This window comes from Raphanus sativus, chromosome 7, assembly GCF_000801105.2.
Source record: "Raphanus sativus cultivar WK10039 chromosome 7, ASM80110v3, whole genome shotgun sequence".
Taxonomy (NCBI): Eukaryota; Viridiplantae; Streptophyta; class Magnoliopsida; order Brassicales; family Brassicaceae; genus Raphanus; species Raphanus sativus.
This window is the reverse complement of record NC_079517.1, coordinates 616,366-634,904: the sequence shown is the minus strand read 5'-3', so window position 1 is coordinate 634,904 and position 18,539 is coordinate 616,366. Positions and strand designations below refer to the sequence as shown.

Below are 18,539 nucleotides of genomic sequence, written 5' to 3'. Positions count from 1 at the left end.
GTTCCTACTGCACTATGACATAATAAGCAAGCCCAGTTGCATCACACGAGATCGAGATCCCATCTATTAAAACCTCCAGTTGTTATGCCACTTATATAACCAATGAAACATGAATCAGCTTAAAAAAACTAAACTAACTGAAATTTTCACCAACAAGAGTTCATTTTCATCTCTTATATAAACCTATGAAACATGAATTAAACTAAAAACTGAACTAGTTGAAATTTTCACCAACAGTAGTTCATCTTCATCCACTTAGGAACTGATTAAAAACACCATTTGGTTTTAATCATCACGAGTGTTTCTTCCTTCGTGAAATCAAACAAGGAAAAAAAAGGAAGATATTGGTTTAGGAGTGTGTATAAGACAGACCTGGCTCAAAGAACAGTGGAAGACGAGTGTGTCTTTGTCCTTGACATTTTGAACAAGATGTAGGAATCCTACATCAAAAGAGCCACTTGTATAGTGTGGCGACCCAGCTATATGCCCATCATAGTTCCTCTCTTCATCCCTGAAACACACAGAACAATTACTACACTAGGATTCACATCTTCATAAAAATTCAGAATTTTTTTTCAGACAAAACTCTGTATCTAAACAGAACCTAACTACAAACCCATCTGAAGTTGATAGGTTTAACCATAATAAAGATTCCCAGCAAGCGGGGATAGCTCAGTTGGGAGAGCGTCAGACTGAAGATCTGAAGGTCGCGTGTTCGATCCACGCTCACCGCAAATAATTTTTTATATTTTCCACGCTCACCGCAAATAATTTTTTATATTTTTTTCCTGATTTGAACCCTCTAAATCGTTTAGCGGCTTTACAATGATAAATAGTTTTCGAAGGTAAAGAAAAACGAATAGTAAAAAAAATCCGACCTGCCGGAATCGAACCAGCGACCTAAAGATCACAGCAACTACTACAGTCTTCCGCTCTACCAACTGAGCTAAGGTCGGTCTTGCTATTTCGTACTTAATGAATGTAATATCATATATTATCTTATGTTCTAATAGAAAATACGAATTAAAAAAAGTCTTTATAAAGAGAAGAAAAAAAACAAATTCCATAGGATTCGCTTCGGACAACTTTGTGGAACCTTTATCTCGGCGAGGTTTCTCTCTCAGCCGTCGTCGATTCTCTGCTCGCTAAAGCAAAGGTCATCTCTTTCTCTCGATTTTCCTGGTTTTGACTCTGTTTTGAGTGGTTGGAAGTATCTCTGTATTTCAATCTCTCGCGAACGCTTTCGTTTTTTTTTCCAAAATTTGGGTAGGAGCAGTTTATAGGGTTTCATCACCTCTTACTGATTATTTGGGTTGATTATTGTTGCGATTACTATTCCCACATATGAGTTCTTGGTCGATTATATTTGCATTGCCTTCTTTGCCTCTCTGATTGTGAGACTTATGACAATCAATTATTGCTGCAAAGTATATGAGAAAGGTGTTAGAATGCCCCTAGGTTAGTTGCATATTCTTCAAAAGAAAGCCCTTTGTAATGTGTGGTTGTGTTTGTGCATTCAGTTTGACGATGGAAGCGAGTTATGATTCTGCCAATGTTTCGACCAATGATAAAGAGACATCCTCTGAGAAGATCTTTGTGAACCATGGTAAGTAAGCATTAACACCATTCATTCCCAATTCATGGTTTAATCTTTTCTTTGTCAACTAAAGGAACTTGGTTGTTGTTAGTGTCAGGTTTAAGGCTAAAAGTTCTCATAGCTCCTCTCTTGTCTCACTTTTCTTTAGAAGAATGTGTAACTGTAACTGTGGTTGCTTTTTTTTTTTTTCTGTTTTCCTATTTGCAGCTGAGATAGCATGGCAAGAGATGAGAAAGAATTGGGTTGGAGATCCGTCTAAAAGGACTTCAGAGTTGCCTATGGAACCTGTCATAAGGTTAGGTTTTAATTATTTCTCAAAAATCTTCATGTTTATTACATATGTTCAACTCCTAAAGTCTTTTTTTTGGGGCAGCTTCAACGCTACTTATGAAGAGATGCTTCTAAACAACCACACTCCCTTTCACAAGCCCATCCCTCTATCTGTGAGTTCCTAGAAACGATACTCTCAAACACTTTTTTCTTTTCTTCTTAAGTTGGTTTTGTTAAACCTTGTGTTTTTTTATTCAAAAACAATCTCATCTTTTATCTCTACTGCATTGGTAGACTAGTAATATAAACTTGGTCGTATCCTTATTTTGCAGGAGATGGTGGATTTTCTGGTTGATTATTGGCACGGGGATTGTCTTTTCGACTAGGTAACTCAAGGGGGAGGATTCTCGGTATTCTTTGCTGCCTTGATACAGTGTTTAGTTGCTGTCTCTACTAATCCATTTACATATTCCACATGCTTTGATGGAATGATGTTTACTTTTTGTATAATCTAACGGTTTAGTTACACCATTTCTATGAAATGTTGTTATTGTTCTTTACAACATGATTTTAAGTGCTATTGAAAACTAAAAAGAAGAGGAAACTTCATTTAATCTAAACACACAAACGTGTATGATCCTGATAAGATTGACTGCGATTGGTAGTTGTTAAACGCACTCTCTGAGATTTCCCCAAAGAAAAGTCGTCATAACAACAAAATCATTGACCCTGACTTTTCTTCAAGGCTAAATAGTCTGCGTTATAACCCCCTATGAGAACGAAACTTGTTATTGATCTAAATAAAATTATTATTTAAGAGCAAAGTATATTTCAGTAAGTTCTTGACCAAACTATTCTTTGGAAGAAGAATTTGAATGACGTTTGTGTACGTATAATAATAATGTCAACAGAAAAGACTGCACATGGAGTCAGTTAAACTAATAATTGTATTTGATCAAAGCGTTTGGTTTAATTAGGTTCAATGTATATGAACATAATTCAGATTCAGATCAAATTCATCATCCTATCTTTTTTATCCAGGTTCATTATCTATTTAAGAAAAGGAGTTGAATTTGGATCAGTAATAAATGCCTTATATATTGGTTTGTAAGTTTGTAGTTACTGAGTTACCGTGAATAACTCAGTAAACAGTAAATACTGAATAAATCTTTCTGCATGCAGCAGGAAACAAAAACTAGAATGAGCAAAGCTTTTTTTGTCTTTCCCTGTTTATTAGTCATGTATTGTCAATATTCAATTTTAACTTCTTTTTTTGTTTTGTTTTAATATTATTGAATTTTTTCCCAGAGAATTTGGGTGGGGGGGTTTTAAAAGATAAATCGGGTGTGGCAATAAAAGATTTGAGCTTTGGAAGAATAAAATAATATCTCTATAAAGTTTCAATTTTTTCATACTCGAGAGGAAGAAGAAAGTAATATCTTTCCATTTCTGTTTTCTTTCTCTTCCTTGTCTATCTCCAACAGCAATCTCATAATACTTCCCAAATCCCAACGCGATATTCAAGTCGTTGGGAATAAGGTGAGCAAATCTGTTTATATATATATGGATACTCTCAATCAGATTCGAATTTTTTAAAGCATTTGACTTTTTTTTCTGTAGATTTTGATCATTTTGGTGCACAGGAGAGAGAGATGGAGATCGACAAAGCGATCGGAGAAAGCGAGGACAAGAGGTTGAAGACCAAGTACAATAACGCCATCTTCGTCATCACAAGAGCTCTTTCTCTTTACTCGTCAGTTCTCCTCCTCCTCCTATTGATTTGGTTTATGTTTTACTTAAAAGATAAAAAGTCAAGAGTGGATCTCATTTAAAACGTGTTATAGTTTTAGTATCATGGTTTGAGAGAAGCTCTCTCTTATGATGGATTTAGTATTATGATTTTAGTATGTTGACTTAGATTCTAACTTATGTGAGAGGTTGAAACTGTCCCAGTATTGAAGAGGTGGCCTTTAGTTTCAATGGAGGAAAAGATTCCACTGTAAGTTCCAAAAAACTCTCTTTTTTCCATCTTTTTCTATTTTCCTGACTAGCAGTAATAATAGATGATTTTAATCAGGTGTTACTGCACCTTCTGAGAGCCGGATATTTTCTGCATAAGAAAGAGCTGAGTGCTTCTTCTTCTAATGGAGGTCTATCAACTTTTCCAGTCAGGACCATTTACTTTGAAAGCCCTTCTGCCTTCACTGAAATCAATTCCTTTACATATGATGCTGCTCAAACGTAAACCATTTTAACTTCCTCTGCTCCACAATGATTGATCTTTTCCCTTCTCTGGTTGGCTTCTTATTAATTCTATATATATATTGGCAGTTACGGTATCCAGCTTGACATCATTCGCCAGGATTTCAAATCTGGTTTGGAGGCATTGTTGAATGCTAACCCTATCAGAGCTATCTTTCTTGGCGTCCGTATTGGTGATCCTACTGCGGTTAGCTTCTCAAGATTCATATGCAAACATTTTTCTTGTGAGAATTTTTTGATCTTTGTGATTGATTGCTTCTCGTTGATTTTTTTTTTATATTTGCAGGTTGGTCAAGAGCAATTCTCTCCAAGTTCCCCTGGATGGCCTCCCTTTATGAGGGTTAATCCTATTTTGGATTGGTCTTATAGGTAAGTAATCCCTTTGGTCACTGTAACAGTTACAGCCAAGATAAGATATAGTCTAACCACCCATAAACGGTTTTTGAAATTTTGGTTTCTGATTACTTTTAGTGTTGCCTATGCAGAGATGTTTGGGCATTTCTCCTAACTTGCAAGGTCAAGTATTGCAGTCTTTATGACCAGGGGTAAAACTTCTCCCCCGCAGCTTCGCTTTTATTTTTAAATGTTCTTTTTGCTCAAATCGTCCTCTTATGGCGTGTCACTATACAGATATACATCAATTGGGAGTATTCATGATACTGTCCCCAACGCGTTGTTGTCTGTTAACGACACCAGCAGCAAAGAGAAATTCAAACCTGCTTATTTGCTTTCTGATGGGAGGTTAGAGAGGGCAGGGAGAGTCAAGAAAAATGCTTTAATCAAGAATGACGTAGGAAGTGATTCGCAAAAACATGAGGTGCTTTTGGCCTCGGTCATCGCCGTTGGCGATGAGATTCTGTAAGTCACTAATTCTTATTATTTATTTCCCTCTGCTTGATTGTTTTACTCTAGTAGGGGCAATGAACTTCTTCCAACCCATTTATATGTTCCATAGCTCAGGTCTGGCACTGCTGAAGATCAGTTAGGACTGTCTCTGTGTAAAAAGCTGACTTCTGTTGGTTGGTCGGTGCAACAAACTTCTGTTCTTCGGAATGACGTGAGTGTGATTTATTCATTGTCTTTGTTGCATCAACCAGAGAACTGTATTTTTTTTCTTGTCTCTGCTAACGCTTCAATGTGTATCTTTAATCAGGTTGATTCTGTATCCGAGGAAGTTGACCGCCAAAGGTCTATCTGTGATATGGTAAGTCCGTTAAACAGATTGAGCATAAAATTAAAGATTCATCTGGCTGGTTTCGTCCTGTGCTTGATGCCTTCGTAGGTATTTATTTATGGAGGAGTTGGTCCTTTGCATTCAGATGTTACTCTGGCTGGTGTTGCTAAGGCATTTGGGGTTCGCCTGGTACGTATATCTTTCATTTTCTTACACAGGCTCATGCTTAAGACATTTTGATAAATGCCATAACATAGTTTCAATAATTGAAAGTAATCACCACTCAGTTGTAAAAGTAAGAAGCTAATTAAAGTCGATTTTACAGGCACCTGATGAAGAGTTTGAGGAATATCTTAGGCATCTTATCAGCGAGCATTGCACAGGTGACAGGAATGAAGTGAGTTCTGTCTTGAGAATAACCCTTTTTAATGGATTTAGATAATATATCAGTCAAAATAGCTAAAATTTTATAGCATCAGAGACGCTTTGCTATTGTTGATCCTTACACTGTCGTTGTTGCGTAGATGGTTGCTCACCAAGTTGGTTGCTTTTGTATTTTTTCAGATGGCACAGTTACCAGAAGGAATCACTGAACTACTGCATCATGAAAAGCTTTCGGTGCCATTGGTAGGTGTTCAAAAAATTTCACTACCCTCCTTCCAATACCAATTTGATCACTGATCACGGGTCAATTTCTGTAGATCAAATGCCGTAATGTGATTGTTCTTGCTGCTACAAACACTGAGGAGCTCGAGAAGGAGTGGGAATGTCTGACCGAGTTGACTAAATTGGGTGGAAGTACATCACTCATGGAGCTATATCCGTCAAGGCGCTTGATGACATCTTTGACAGATGTACGTTTTACTTTCCTTTCCACCTTTGCCTTTGCTACTTCTTCGCTTTTCATGCAAGAATCTTTTAGTCAACTTGCAGAAAATTTTATTAGTTTCTTTTTGGATGAGTAAGTGACTTTGGATTTGTTTTTTTTTTCTTGAAATGCAGGTTGAAGTTGCAGAACCTCTGTCCAAACTTGGTCTCGAGTTCCCAGACATATACCTTGGTATAAAATCTTTGACCTGTCTGATTAAGTATTATTTAGCTTTCAAAGCATCTTCTCTTCTCTGTCTTAACCACAATCCCTCTTCTCAGGGTGTTATCGGAAATCCAGACAAGGTCCTATCATCATCTGCTTGAAGGGAAAGGTACAAACACACAAGATCTAGTTTCAATTCTTTCCTCATTATCAAGGCTTACAGTTCCCTACTTTTGTTTTGTGTTACAGGATAATGCAAGGATTGACTCAGCCGTAGAGGCTCTACGCAAGAAGTCCAAGGAAGGTGTATTCGTAGACATGAAATAGATACAGAAGCTGAGATGAAGTAAACCGGGTTGGGGGAACCTTTTGAACTGAATGTCTTATCAACTTTTATTATTTACGGAATTTGTAGGAAAGTAGCCCAAAAGGGTTTTGCTTTTTATTCCTTGTTATAGATTCATGAACGGTTTAATAAAGATGATGGTTTATGTTGCATATGCTACGAGACTTGATTCTGATATTTATTTAATCAATTACCTGAGATTGTAACTTTTTACATACTCTACTACCTCTAAGAACAGAGCAAAACACCTTATACATGAAAATGATCATCGAAGAAGTTGATAACATGCTCTGCTCCTTCCTCTGTTTAAGCTGGTAACCATCATCTGCGAGGCTCTTGGTTGACTTTAACTCTAAAGCAGTAAAAGCAATAGGATCATCTGTCTACTTTGAGAATGTTGTTTGTGACGTGTCCTCTTGTAACTGAATCTCTTCGAGGGTCAGTTATCCATTGACCGTCCACGATGAATTTAATCTCATATGTACCAGGATACAACCACAGTAATGTTGACCAGCATTTCTGTTTCCTGTAAACACACCATAGAAGCAGACACACCTGAATGTTAAAAAGTCCCTCACAGTGTTCACCATCAGGAGATTAATGTTTGAGGGAAGGAATCTAAATGTTGCTTCACTCGTTAGAGGTAAAATGTTAGAAAGAGACAGGAACCAATCAATACTGACCCGGTTGACTTGGATGTTTCAAGCTCCAGTCCCACTCGGTGCTCCCAGCCATTGAAGCTGCCAGTCACCTCCACAACATTACCATCCCCGCAATATTCAATCTCAACCTGAAGAAAACAAGTTCACTTTCATTTAATAATTTTAAGTATATCATGTACCCCCACCAAACTCATGACACTCATACCTCTTGCAATCCTGAGAGACTTTCCTCAGCTTCTTGCAACTCAACATCCTTCTGTGAGACGAGCATTTGGGCCTTTTGTATCTCTGTTTCAGCTTTTCTTTGAAGAACCGATAGAGACAGCTGAACCCCCATGAAATTAAAGAATCAGGAACATAAACCAAAGTACATCACCTTTTGCAAGAATAAGAGACTATAGAAACATCAAGAAGAGTAGTACCATCCAAGTAATAAGAATACATATTGCTTACCTTTTCCTTTTCAATCTGCTCTTTTAACCTTGACAGCTCCAGCTCTTTTTGACGCTAATCATGCAAAATACATTACTAGCAAAGTTTAGTTTGCAAAAAATTCACTATATGAGGGTCCACATATTGAGAGAAAGCAACCAAATGTACCAGCATGAACCTCAGCCGAGTAATTTCAACCTGATTTTCCCGTTTCATGTCCTGTACATTTCAGAACAAGGTTTTAATGAGCATGGATACGAAAAAAATAAAAATAGGCTCATTTAATAAGTTGAGTGATGTGTCAACACCTCATCATGTGAATCCTTGTCCAGTTCAGCATTCCCATGTCTTTGATCACTATTCCTGTGAAAGAAATATCCAGGATCATCACATATAATACAATGCAAACAATGATCAAGAGCAAACAGATTTGATTTTTCATGTATAGAACTCACCTTTTAGAGTTATTAACTTGTGTCGCATGGGTAACCTCCTCATATGCTAGGGCGCTTCCATTTGGCGCCATACTCACACTTCTCTGACTGTACTCACCACCTTTGTTTGTTTCTTCATTCAGTCTGTCATTTTCATCATCTGAAACCGGTTCCAACTATCAATTAACTCTTTTTTTTCACCACGGGGTTAAAAGATTTTGCTACAAAACCATGTACTAATAATGAAGATACATGACAACATATATATATTTATATGCTTTTAAGACAATTCTTTTGAAGTATATAAGGCTTAGGAGATCGAACATACCATCATCAACTGTATCCAAGTATCCGTTCTGGATAAATCTGGTTGTTTTTTCTTCTATGCTTGAAGTTGAAGAAGGAAGTCCTAACATCCAATCTTTATCATCAGGCTCAACTAAAATATCGTCAGAACGCTTTTCAGCCATATGATCAATCTGCTGATTCTGAAAATTCTCTGCATTTGCCATGGTGTTCTCACCAGACAAGGATTCAGTAGCAACACTTTCAACAACGTTTTTGGTGGTGTGATTGAGATCTTGACTGGTGTAATGATCATAGCTAAGAAGAGAGGAATCATCTTCCACATCGTTGACCTCCTCATCCTCCTCTGTCACCAAAACATTGTCAGCTTCTCTCTCTGAAGAGCTTGAAGTATAATCTAAATCGGATACTGAAGATGAGGAGGATTCAGTGTCAGCTACATTACTGAGCTCCACGCTCTCAATCTTTGATTTACTTTCTGTGATATCTGCTGAGTGGTTACTGTCATCCAAGTCTGGAATGGAGCTTTCCATACTCGAAAGTGCAGCCAATGAAGATTCATCATTACTGACACTTACACATTCATCATCCTCGGGACTTGAGTACGCTTCATCAACTTCCTCTGGAAAACTATTTGTTATACGATCAAGAGAGACACTAGCATCTGTTGCATTAGAGTATATGTCGGTGCTTGAAGGTCGTTCTTCAGTAGGCAAGCTTCCGTCAAGTGCTTCTTCGTCCTGACCTTCTTCTACACCAGAAAAATAAGTATATATCAAAAAAGAGGAGACTTATCACACATAATAACATTTTTCTTTTGTGTGCTCACTACTTAGTTTTGCGTAGGACCTGTTAACGAGTCTTCTAAAGAGATGCCACTTGGACTTGTAAGCTCAGTACAGTCTTCAGTCTCAGAGTTGGAAAGAAGCTCCCTGATGAACTTATATCCTCTTCGTCTTACAACGTTGGCAAGATCAACTCTACATAATTTAAATTGTTAGGCACACTCAATCAGAAGAATTTTCTAGCAAAAGTTTCCAACTTTATACAATTTTCAAATTTTAAATCTGGAAATCAAGGAAAGTTGGAACCTTTGATGAGCAGAGAGTTCCTTCATGGAGGGGACGTGACCTGGAGGAAGCCCAGCCAAAGCAACGAACTCCAGAATCTCATTACGTAGCTCCTCGTTGCTCTTCACTCTCTTACGAACTCTGCATAACCCAATCGGATTCAGTGAGAAATGATTAACCAACACTGACTACAAAACAGTAACCGAAATTGAGACACAGTATTCAGATTTCGAACCTGGTTTGTTTGGTGGAACAAGCGAAACATATGAAAGCGTTCTTCTTCTTCTTCTTCTTCAAGTTATTCAAGTGGGGAACAAAAGGAAGTTGCGGCTGCTGATGGTAGAACATTGGATTCCGATTGTGTAAGGAAGCCAAAGAAGAGAAGAAAGACAAAGTCGCCATGGCTGTCGGACTACGAAGTTGCCAAGCAGCATCTATCACTGACAAAGGGAATCGTAATAAGTAACATTTATTTCTCTAATGATCACATGTAACAGTTTAACCGAACCGGACTTCGGTTCCACCATCAAACCGGAGATTGTCACGGCTAATGTCATATGTAAACTGGGTTTCGGTTTAAAAAAAAAAACGGATAGGATTAATTCAATCACCGGTTTCCGATTGAACAAAACCAAGCATCGATTAATCCAATTTCGCAAAACCTAACTGGTATAGAAAGTAATCATAGATTTTGGTATTACCAAACCGGTACACCATCAGCACAAATTTACCGCTAAGCATTTAGTAAAAAAAAAAAACAGGTAGTTTTTTTTAACTACTTTTACAGATATTGTACAATGACTGTGTTTTAGTTCTCCGGCTTCACCGAGACAGGCGGTGATGTCGCCTGAGCAACGTCGTTGTTAGTCACATGCGTAGGAGTGACGTGTGGCTGAGAATGCAGCTGATGTTGTGGTAGCTGAGGATGAGACGCATCCGCAGGCTGAGGCGGCGCTGGATCGGTACCAGTGCCTTCGTTATTGTTTTCAAGTAAGAAACTGTGAGAAGTTTGTTGTTGGCTGTTATTGTGAGTCCCGTTGTTAAATGGCGGCTGCTCGCAAAACTTCATCGTCTTGAGGACAAAGTTGTCGTCGTGGAGCTCGAATGGAGTGCTGCACATAGCAAGAAGAGATGTGTCACGTAAATGGTTGAAAAAGAGATCAAATGTCGTGTTTTAGTTTCTTTAACCTGTTGAAATCGAAATGCACGAGCTGCATATCTTCTGATATTTCCACTTCTACGGTCGCATGAGGACGTGTCTGGTGCAGTATAACAACAGCAATGATCAGACAATGACCGAACCAAGTAAGGAACGATGATGTTGGTTTGCTTTTGGTGAAAGTTTACCTGGACGAGGATAAAGGGAAGAGCAACACCGCCACTAGGAGGGTTTCCAGAGCTATATAAGTGTTCGTTTCTCCGTATCAGATTCTGAAGGCCTACATACTTTTCACACACACAGAAGATGAAGAAGAAAGAGGAAGCATGTAAGAATCGTATTATGGTTAAGTAAGAGGAAACGGTAAGATGAAAAGCAGTGGTGTCCTTTACTTGTTCTTCCAGCTCTTGCGCGTAGGCAATTTTCTTTTCAATTCTGTTCCTAACTGAGAGTCTTTCAGCCTTGCATGCATAAATCAAACTCAACTTCAGCAACAGTTTTGTAAACGAGAGCTTTGGGAAAATAAAGCAAGCTTTGAAAACCTTTAATTCTTCAATGTCGCTTAAGCTTGTCCGAGGAAGACCTCTCCACTGAATCTCTTTTTTATCTTTGGATATTATATCCATAGCCATGAGGACGTTTAGAGCATCGTATACTCTTCTTCTTATGTTCTTCTCATCATATTGTTGCTGTTTAAAATGAATTCGGATATAATGTTATTCTATCATAGTTCAAAGAAGGAGCCTCATATATGAACAGATTTACAAGTTCTCAAGTAACTATTGAAGAAATCGCATATACCTGATCAGGGGGTGTACCATCGTTATTTGGGAGTGCAAATTCAGCAACAAGCTCGTCCGCAACCTGAAAAGTACTTTCACCTGTCAGATACCGTATTTTACAGAGAGAGCTACACGTTTGCAATACTTGTCACGAGAGAAATTGAAATTTACACTATCTGATCGTAAAAACAGTTCTTCCATGAGAAATAACGTAAACACTACTAGTGAGGAAAAACAAGGCGTAGTACCTCGTTGTAAGTAGTCCTTCCTTTGCTTTCCACCTTTTCACAAACTGAGAGGAAGCCGAGGAGAAACAACATCAGTTCAATTTAACAAATAAAATTAAAGAGGCATCATCCATAACTCATAGCTATAAACTTTATGGAAAAATCAATTAGATGAACCTTTCATGCTAAATTGACGTAGGCCCCTTCCAGTTTTATCTGGACCAGTAGCACGCTGTCTACTCTTCTTCTTCTTACCACTGCTGATACAAAAGATATTTTTAACAACTTTCACTGGAGACAGTAACCTAAACAGGTTCCTATGTAAAAAGTATGATCCACACACCATGCATACCATAGTAGTTACACATCTCAAGTCTATGCCAATAAAAAAAAAAGACATTGACAAGGCTAAGATCATTAAAGCAGCCATAGCTACAGAACGAAACCCTAAATCGCTAAAAAGAAAAGAAGAGACCTTTATCAAATCCAGGAATTGAGGAGGGAGGTGAAAGTAAACATACCCAGAAGGTCCTTGAGAAGCAGCATCGTCACCCTGAATATCCAAATTATTGAGCTGTAGAAAGGCACTGTCGGTAGCAGATGTTGTAGTAGTAGCCAAGGTGGTTGTGGTGGCCTGCTCGCTCCGGCTAGAGGGAGAGCCCATACTGCCGCCGCTAGTGGATACCGATTGAGCTGAAACCACCGTTCCCCAAGACCTCGTACTAGGGTTGTTATTGTTATTCTTGTTGTTGGTTACAGAACCTTCCTCGTGGCGGTTGTTGTGATTGGAATTAGACCCACTTGTTGTTGTTGTTGTCATTCTTCTTATTCGCCTAACTAACTACCGCACTAACCGCTAATACTGTAACAAATTTACAACTAAATCCCTAAAATTTCGTTATAATTTGTTACGATTTTGAGGGAAAGCGAAAGATAGATTACTGACCTCTTTAAATCGACTTTGGTTCTTGCACATTAGATGGAATGGAGGCTAGATTGCAATCGGACGAAAAAGCACCTCGAGATTCTTAGTCGGAAACAAGAATGTCCGTCGTGTCTAATGCTGAGAAGAAGAAGATGTCCGGACCACACTGACTCTCATAGGTAAAAGGGGGCAATTAACTTTCTTTTTTTTTTAATATAATAAAAAATCCTGAACCGATTTATTTTTTTAAAAAGATCGTGTGAGAAGGAAGGAAGCTTAAGGTTCACGAAAGGCACAATAAAAAAGGCCCAATTAATGATGAGCCCAATACGAGGAATGAAAGAAAACAAAAATAATATCTGGCGGCCTATGAACCCTGACCTCGTGTATATGTATGTGATGAATAGTTGATACACGTCATCATCGATAAATGCACGTCATCATCATTAATCATACACGTCGGGTCTCTATATATAATAGGCCTCTTCTTCTTTCCCCTTTAATCTTCGTTCTCTTCTTCCAGAGCGTATTCGAAACTCTTCACCCAAAAAAGGAAAGATCAAAAATCCTTAATAACGCCGATGGTAGAGGTCAGTTAACTCTTCTTCTTCGATCTCTCTCTCTCTCTCTGTGACTCTGTTTGCTTAACGATGGGTTTCAATTTGTGGAATTTTTGCAGAATAAGGAAGAAACGGTGGCGACGATACCTGAAGGAGAGAAGAATGGTGGTGGTGGAGCCACCGTGGTGGTGATGAAGCTTGATTTGCATTGCCAAGGCTGCGGGAAGAAAATCAAACGACTTTTGAAACATCACAAAGGTACTATCATCTTCATTATACTACTCTCTCCAATTTGATCGTCTCGCAAGGATTCGAGTTTAATGAAACCCTATTCTCTCAGGCGTGGAAGATGTGAAGATTGATTATAAGGCAGATAAGTTGACGGTGATCGGATACGTAGATCCAACGGCAGTTCGGGATAAAGTCGCCGACAGAATTAAGAGAACGGTTGAGATTGTCTCTGCAGTGGCGCCGAAGAAAGAGGCTCCTCCTCCTCCTCCTCCTCCTTCTCCTCCTTCAGGCGGTGAAAAGAAGGCGGCGGATGATGAGAAGAAAAAAGATGAAGCAGAGCAGAAAACTCCTTCTCCACCAGAAGAGGTAATATTTTAAAGTTTAGGCAACGTGTGTGCACTTTAAATATCCTTATCGATTTGATGATAAGTTTATTTTTTTTAATTATAATTAAAAATTATTAAACAAAGATTTGAGCATTGTTTCTGATGTAGTTATATTTGATATGTGATGCAGAGTAGTACGGTGGTTCTGAAGATGAAACTACATTGCCAAGGTTGCGAACACAAAATCAAAAGAATTGTCAACAAAATTAATGGTATGTTTATGATCCTATCCTTAATCAGATATCCATATTTTTGAAATATCTTTAGAAAAATCAATTGATGACGGACGGAAGAGGGAAGATATTAAATATCCTTATAATTAGGTTGAAACACTACATGTATAACGTAGCTTCTTTTTGTGGAAAAAATATCAAATGGGTTAGCTAACAAGTCGTTAGCCTAAATTTTTATGGGTTTTATTAATTGTTCTATTAATTACGAATTAAATGTTTGATGTTTATTTTCAGGGGTTCATTCAGTTGCCATTGATAGCGCCAAAGACTTTGTGATAGTGAAGGGGATCATTGACGTCAAACAACTCACCCCTTACCTCAACGAGAAGCTTAAACGCAAGGTCGAAGTTGTTCCCGCCAAAAAAGAGGAGGGATCCCCCGTGGAGGCTGCTGCGGCGGCTCCAGCTAGTGGCGAGAAGAAGGACAAAGGTGTTGCAGGTGAAAAGAAAGAGACTAAAGATGTCGGAGTGAAAGACGGTGGTGGTGAAAAGAAGAAAGAAGCTGCCCCAGCCGGAGGAGGGGACGGTGGCGCTACGGTGGATGTGAAGAAATCGGAGTATAGCGGTTATGGTTATCCACCTCAGCCAATGTATTACTACTACCCACCAGGACAAGTGTACGGTCAACACTACATGATGCAAGGCCAATCATCATCTCAAGCATACGTACAAGAACCTTATACAAACCAAGGATACGTACACGAATACTATACGAATCAACGTTACGGTCAACAACAAGGGTATGGACAAGAAGCACCACCACCACCACAACAACCGTATATGAACTACCAAGGGTATGCAGATCCTTATGATCCTTATGCTCATATGCGTGCTCCTGACATGTTTAGTGATGAGAATCCAAATGGTTGTTCTGTTATGTGAGTCAGACGAGAGTGGGTGGTGATTTTGTATATATAAATATATTATATAGGGAGAGAAAGGTAGATATTAACCAAATTGTTATACTAAACCCGCGAGATTGGCCGGTTTAGAACCGGTTTTTGAGAGGCGTGTGTGTGTTGTTAGGTCTTATTTGTTGGTTGGTTTAGTTTATAGACTATTTAGATATAGTTTTCTTCTATTATAAGATTGAATCCTTCTCTCTTCTATTACTTCTTTTGCTAATTCAAGTGATTAGTATGAGAGAAATTATCTTGGCTTTTAAAAATTTCTCAAGAAAAGCATTTTTAAGTTATGAAAGTGAACGGTCCACCACCACATTCCACATAAATAAAGAGGAAATGGAAAATCAAAGAGTCGTTTTTTAAAATGACGGTTTATTACAAAAGGTCACTACAACTACAAAATGAACGGTACACCAGGACCACCACCACATTCCACATAAATAAGGACGAAATGGAAATGAAGGTCTCTTACAAAAGATCATTAGAAATCGAACTACTCCTACGTAGGTCTTAAAAAGTCATTCTAAATCGTTCCACGCATAAATACAACATGATATGATCAACTCGTATTTTATTTCGTAATTTAAAATTTGTAAGGATGAAAGTCATATACAATATATCCAATATCAATAACACAACCGACAAAAAGAGAGTCGTATAGGAGGCGGTTACTGCATTTCAAATCTAACATCACAACGGGAGAAGAATAATTCATTTCATACTGGTCTTTCTCTCGAATTAGACAAAACTCATATAACTTGCAATCAAAGATATATAAGAAAGAAAAATGTATGTATTTAAAAAATATGAGCATATGATTGTATTAATTTAAACAATATTATTTTGTCTCATTTGTTTTAATAAGGCCAAAAAGAAGAGTCGATGGAGACGTTATTTATGGATGTTAGGTATGAAATCAGTTTTGAGGTTAAATTTAGTTAATAACATTTATCATATAATTTATACATATAATTGCTATATACATTATCTTATCGCATCAGGAAATTTGTGCTAGAGTTAGAACTGTCGTCATTCATCGGACGTGATCATCAAAACTTGTTAGTGGCCAGAATTGTCAAGGGACAAAATAACTATTAGCATTCTCCAGTGGATACATTTACATACAGAGAGTGATAAGATATAAGTACTTACCTAATACCTAAAACTGAATGTAAATTTATGTTATTGCATGATTGTTTGAGATCTTAAACTGGAGTACTTCTTTCTATCTATAAGGTTATACGTGGGCTCCACCAACAGATAACATATGACATAAAACTATACATTAAACTTCCTCCAAATCATTTGCTGATGCGAAAACCTAACCCAGCACTTATACTTATATATAATACCGTCATATAAAATTACATTTCAAATAAAGAAGACCCGTCAGCGACATTTTAAAAATAATTGTGGCATCATGAAACATTTTTTTTTGACCAAAGGTTTCATCATGAAACATGATGAGGTGCATATACATTTTTTTTTTTGACCAAAGGCTCCAAATCATTTTTTTTTCAGTTACAAAAAAAACATAAGTAGATGCCGTTCAAAAACTTTTACACTGAATACATTTGTGGTTGTGAATATTGTATAAATGAATGAGCATGAGCCATGATGATAACTGATGTATAATTAATGCTGTGGGGTTTTATGTTGACATGTTATAATTAGTGGAACCGGTCCATGTCAGGCCCACACTCCAATTTTAATTTGTCTCGGTTTATGACACGGCACGAGCCTCCCCGTATGGTCGACTTGTGCAGCTGGAATATGTAATTGCGAAAATTGAAAGGTCTTATTGTGTAGTTCTTTTTTTTTTTCTGTAAAATCTTATTGTGTAGTTGTGTTCCACCAAACTCAAATAAGAACTGGCTGATCGCTACATGTGAGGTATAGACTGAAGACAAATGTTAATCCCTTTAATTGCGAACATAAATGTCTTATTGTGTAGTTGTGTTCCATGAAACTCAAATAAGAGCTCGCTGGTATTACATGTGAGTGTATACAAATATTCCTTTTCTCATATTTTTTTCTCTGGTTTGTTTTTAAAGATCGTTTAAACTTATTTATTTTTCTTACTTATTTCTTAACATATATGATTGTATCAGTTGATTTATATGTATAAGCAGTCAAATCCCCCATAAAATCTAAATTTTGTGTGAAATACATGAATTTTTTAGATTATAATACATGATTATAACCATGTCAACAGGTTTGAAAAGAATAACCATGTCAACAATCTTGAAAAGAAATATAACAACTTATGTTGTTAACAAAAAGGTAAAAGCAAAAAGTCGAGAGAGAAAAGAGAGAGAGAGCCGCGTGTGAAAAGAGTCTCGACGTCCGGCGGCGCATCCGAGCGCGTGCCGGCGCCGGTGGCTCCTTTTCTTTTCGTTTCAGTCTAGTCGTTTTGATGTGTGTTCGATCTATGGTCTCTTTCCGATATGCTGGTGGATCTGGGTTAGGGTTTCTGCGTCGGGATGGGTTCTGCTCTTGAGGAGCTCTGAATGACGGCAATTCTTCTTTCTCTGGATTCGCGGTGAGGATGGATGACGGTGGTTCGCAGCTGTGTTTTGGTCTTTAGTTTCAGTTTTTGTTCCGGGAGGTGGAGGTTTCTAGAACTCTGTCGTCGCCGTTTAAGATTTCGGGGGTGGAGACTTCATCAGCTCTGCGCCGCCGGCAAAGACTCCGGGAGGTGGAGGCTACTAAAGCTTCATCGTCGTCGGCCTTGGTTCCCTAGATCTGCTGTAGGGTTTGTTTTCCTTTTTTCTAGATATGTTTCTTGCAGTGTTGCTCTTGTTTGGATGGAGGAGCTCTCGGCGTAGGACGACCGATGCTCTCCGGTGTTTGGTGCAAAGCCTTTTCCTTGGTGTTCGCGGTGAATGGTGGCGGACGAGACCTCGCTTAGGCGATTGATGCTCTCCGTATTCTAGAAACGCAGGTGATGAAGGTGTTTGCGGTAAAGTTGGTGTGGAGTTCACGGATTCCGGTGGTGTGTACTGGTGAATCGTTGGGTGTTTCCACGGTGGTGGCTGAAAGCGAAAAAGATGTGACGGTACAGCAGGCTTCTTTTCGTTTTAGTTAGGGCTGGGCAAAAAATCCGAACCCGAAAAACCGAACCGAACCCGATCCGAAAAAGTAGCACCGAACCCGAACCGAAATTGATTAAATATCCGAACGGGTTCAAAATTTCGGTATTTAAAGAACCGAAACCGAACCCGATCCGAACCGAAATATTTTGGGTACCCGAATGTATTCGAAATAAATTTATATACTTAAATATATACATTGTTTTTATATATAATGTATATTAAAAATATTAAAAATATATAAGATACCTTTAAGTTTTCCAAATACTCAGAAAATATATGCAAATAATCAAAAGTAAATGTTTAAAATAGCTAAAGTATACTGAAAACACCAAAATAGTTAAATATCTATTGATTTTTTATCCAAATATTCAAAGAAAACCAATTTATATGTTAAATTAAGGTATTTTGACATATATGTTATGAAAATTTATATGTAATATATTATCTTTCT

General features: G+C 37.9%; 5 protein-coding genes and 2 non-coding genes across 12 annotated transcripts; 4 read left to right on the top strand and 3 right to left on the bottom strand.

The window, feature by feature from the left end:
• The first annotated feature begins 661 nt into the window (after positions 1-661).
• Positions 662-734, top strand: TRNAF-GAA (transfer RNA phenylalanine (anticodon GAA)). Its single transcript has one exon. It is a non-coding gene; the product is annotated as a tRNA-Phe (tRNA).
• A 138-nt stretch (positions 735-872) lies between these two features.
• TRNAY-GUA (transfer RNA tyrosine (anticodon GUA)) lies at positions 873-956 on the bottom strand. The gene is given in 2 exon segments: positions 873-908; positions 920-956. It is a non-coding gene; the product is annotated as a tRNA-Tyr (tRNA).
• Positions 957-1,022: 66 nt separating this feature from the next.
• LOC108816087 (uncharacterized) lies at positions 1,023-2,481 on the top strand. Its single transcript, XM_018588657.2, has 5 exons — positions 1,023-1,156; positions 1,521-1,606; positions 1,805-1,892; positions 1,971-2,040; positions 2,200-2,481. Exons 2-5 carry the CDS (start codon positions 1,528-1,530, stop codon positions 2,251-2,253), a joined length of 291 nt encoding a protein of 96 aa, XP_018444159.1. The 5' UTR covers positions 1,023-1,156; positions 1,521-1,527; the 3' UTR covers positions 2,254-2,481.
• Positions 2,482-3,223: 742 nt separating this feature from the next.
• LOC108817885 (uncharacterized) lies at positions 3,224-6,834 on the top strand. Of its 2 annotated transcripts, none has more exons than XM_018590711.2 (17): positions 3,224-3,406; positions 3,511-3,620; positions 3,821-3,866; positions 3,945-4,108; positions 4,199-4,316; positions 4,416-4,498; positions 4,615-4,674; positions 4,760-4,987; positions 5,090-5,186; positions 5,283-5,333; positions 5,412-5,492; positions 5,629-5,700; positions 5,868-5,930; positions 6,005-6,157; positions 6,306-6,363; positions 6,453-6,505; positions 6,586-6,834. In XM_018590711.2, the coding sequence occupies exons 2-17, from the start codon at positions 3,520-3,522 to the stop codon at positions 6,661-6,663; spliced, it is 1,506 nt and encodes a 501-aa protein (XP_018446213.1). In that variant the 5' UTR covers positions 3,224-3,406; positions 3,511-3,519; the 3' UTR covers positions 6,664-6,834. The 2 variants fall into 2 exon arrangements, with proteins under 2 accessions (XP_018446213.1, XP_018446212.1); XM_018590710.2 differs by having other exon boundaries at positions 3,488-3,620.
• Positions 6,835-6,836: 2 nt separating this feature from the next.
• LOC108817884 (protein PTST homolog 3, chloroplastic) lies at positions 6,837-10,034 on the bottom strand. 3 transcript variants are annotated; one of them, XM_018590705.2, is made up of 11 exons: positions 9,822-10,034; positions 9,608-9,727; positions 9,366-9,496; positions 8,539-9,267; positions 8,232-8,370; positions 8,085-8,139; positions 7,945-7,995; positions 7,798-7,851; positions 7,550-7,669; positions 7,366-7,472; positions 6,837-7,208 (listed from the first exon to the last, which is right to left on the bottom strand). In XM_018590705.2, the coding sequence occupies exons 1-11, from the start codon at positions 9,986-9,988 to the stop codon at positions 7,058-7,060; spliced, it is 1,824 nt and encodes a 607-aa protein (XP_018446207.1). In that variant the 5' UTR covers positions 9,989-10,034; the 3' UTR covers positions 6,837-7,057. The 3 variants fall into 3 exon arrangements, with proteins under 3 accessions (XP_018446207.1, XP_018446211.1, XP_018446210.1); XM_018590709.2 differs by having other exon boundaries at positions 7,975-7,995; XM_018590708.2 differs by having other exon boundaries at positions 8,539-9,264.
• A 203-nt stretch (positions 10,035-10,237) lies between these two features.
• On the bottom strand, positions 10,238-12,898 carry LOC108814985 (transcription factor-like protein DPB). 3 transcript variants are annotated; one of them, XM_018587641.2, is made up of 10 exons: positions 12,701-12,898; positions 12,276-12,633; positions 11,932-12,014; positions 11,776-11,819; positions 11,547-11,609; positions 11,288-11,434; positions 11,138-11,206; positions 10,934-11,032; positions 10,775-10,845; positions 10,238-10,698 (listed from the first exon to the last, which is right to left on the bottom strand). In XM_018587641.2, the coding sequence occupies exons 2-10, from the start codon at positions 12,572-12,574 to the stop codon at positions 10,395-10,397; spliced, it is 1,179 nt and encodes a 392-aa protein (XP_018443143.1). In that variant the 5' UTR covers positions 12,575-12,633; positions 12,701-12,898; the 3' UTR covers positions 10,238-10,394. The 3 variants fall into 3 exon arrangements, with proteins under 3 accessions (XP_018443143.1, XP_018443142.1, XP_018443145.1); XM_018587640.2 differs by having other exon boundaries at positions 12,276-12,616; positions 12,701-12,897; XM_018587643.2 differs by having other exon boundaries at positions 11,932-12,011; positions 12,276-12,616; positions 12,701-12,896.
• Positions 12,899-13,111: 213 nt separating this feature from the next.
• LOC108816041 (heavy metal-associated isoprenylated plant protein 6-like) lies at positions 13,112-15,194 on the top strand. The gene is made up of 5 exons (XM_018588602.2): positions 13,112-13,269; positions 13,359-13,497; positions 13,580-13,836; positions 13,987-14,068; positions 14,324-15,194. The coding sequence occupies exons 1-5, from the start codon at positions 13,261-13,263 to the stop codon at positions 14,968-14,970; spliced, it is 1,134 nt and encodes a 377-aa protein (XP_018444104.1). The 5' UTR covers positions 13,112-13,260; the 3' UTR covers positions 14,971-15,194.
• The last annotated feature ends 3,345 nt before the right edge of the window (positions 15,195-18,539 follow it).

What these genes read in the sequence shown, in the direction of transcription:
- LOC108816087 (XM_018588657.2), top strand. Translation starts at nt 1,528, where the DNA reads ATGGAAGCGAGTTATGATTCTGCCAATGTTTCGACCAATGATAAAGAG. An exon ending in GAAGATCTTTGTGAACCATG is followed by an intron (nt 1,607 to 1,804) that starts GTAAGTAAGCAT and finishes TCCTATTTGCAG; the next exon opens with CTGAGATAGCATGGCAAGAG. An exon ending in ACAAGCCCATCCCTCTATCT is followed by an intron (nt 2,041 to 2,199) that starts GTGAGTTCCTAG and finishes CTTATTTTGCAG; the next exon opens with GAGATGGTGGATTTTCTGGT.
- LOC108816041 (XM_018588602.2), top strand. An exon ending in ACTTTTGAAACATCACAAAG is followed by an intron (nt 13,498 to 13,579) that starts GTACTATCATCT and finishes CTATTCTCTCAG; the next exon opens with GCGTGGAAGATGTGAAGATT. An exon ending in CTCCTTCTCCACCAGAAGAG is followed by an intron (nt 13,837 to 13,986) that starts GTAATATTTTAA and finishes TATGTGATGCAG; the next exon opens with AGTAGTACGGTGGTTCTGAA.
- LOC108817884 (XM_018590705.2), bottom strand. Translation starts at nt 9,988, where the DNA reads ATGGCGACTTTGTCTTTCTTCTCTTCTTTGGCTTCCTTACACAATCGG. An exon ending in TGTTCCACCAAACAAACCAG is followed by an intron (nt 9,728 to 9,821) that starts GTTCGAAATCTG and finishes TGGGTTATGCAG; the next exon opens with AGTTCGTAAGAGAGTGAAGA. An exon ending in GAAACATCCAAGTCAACCGG is followed by an intron (nt 7,209 to 7,365) that starts GTCAGTATTGAT and finishes GTGTGTTTACAG; the next exon opens with GAAACAGAAATGCTGGTCAA.
- LOC108814985 (XM_018587641.2), bottom strand. Translation starts at nt 12,574, where the DNA reads ATGACAACAACAACAACAAGTGGGTCTAATTCCAATCACAACAACCGC. An exon ending in ACGTCAATTTAGCATGAAAG is followed by an intron (nt 11,820 to 11,931) that starts GTTCATCTAATT and finishes GCTTCCTCTCAG; the next exon opens with TTTGTGAAAAGGTGGAAAGC. An exon ending in ATGGTACACCCCCTGATCAG is followed by an intron (nt 11,435 to 11,546) that starts GTATATGCGATT and finishes CATTTTAAACAG; the next exon opens with CAACAATATGATGAGAAGAA.
- LOC108817885 (XM_018590711.2), top strand. Translation starts at nt 3,520, where the DNA reads ATGGAGATCGACAAAGCGATCGGAGAAAGCGAGGACAAGAGGTTGAAG. An exon ending in ATGGAGGAAAAGATTCCACT is followed by an intron (nt 3,867 to 3,944) that starts GTAAGTTCCAAA and finishes GATTTTAATCAG; the next exon opens with GTGTTACTGCACCTTCTGAG. An exon ending in TGATGACATCTTTGACAGAT is followed by an intron (nt 6,158 to 6,305) that starts GTACGTTTTACT and finishes CTTGAAATGCAG; the next exon opens with GTTGAAGTTGCAGAACCTCT.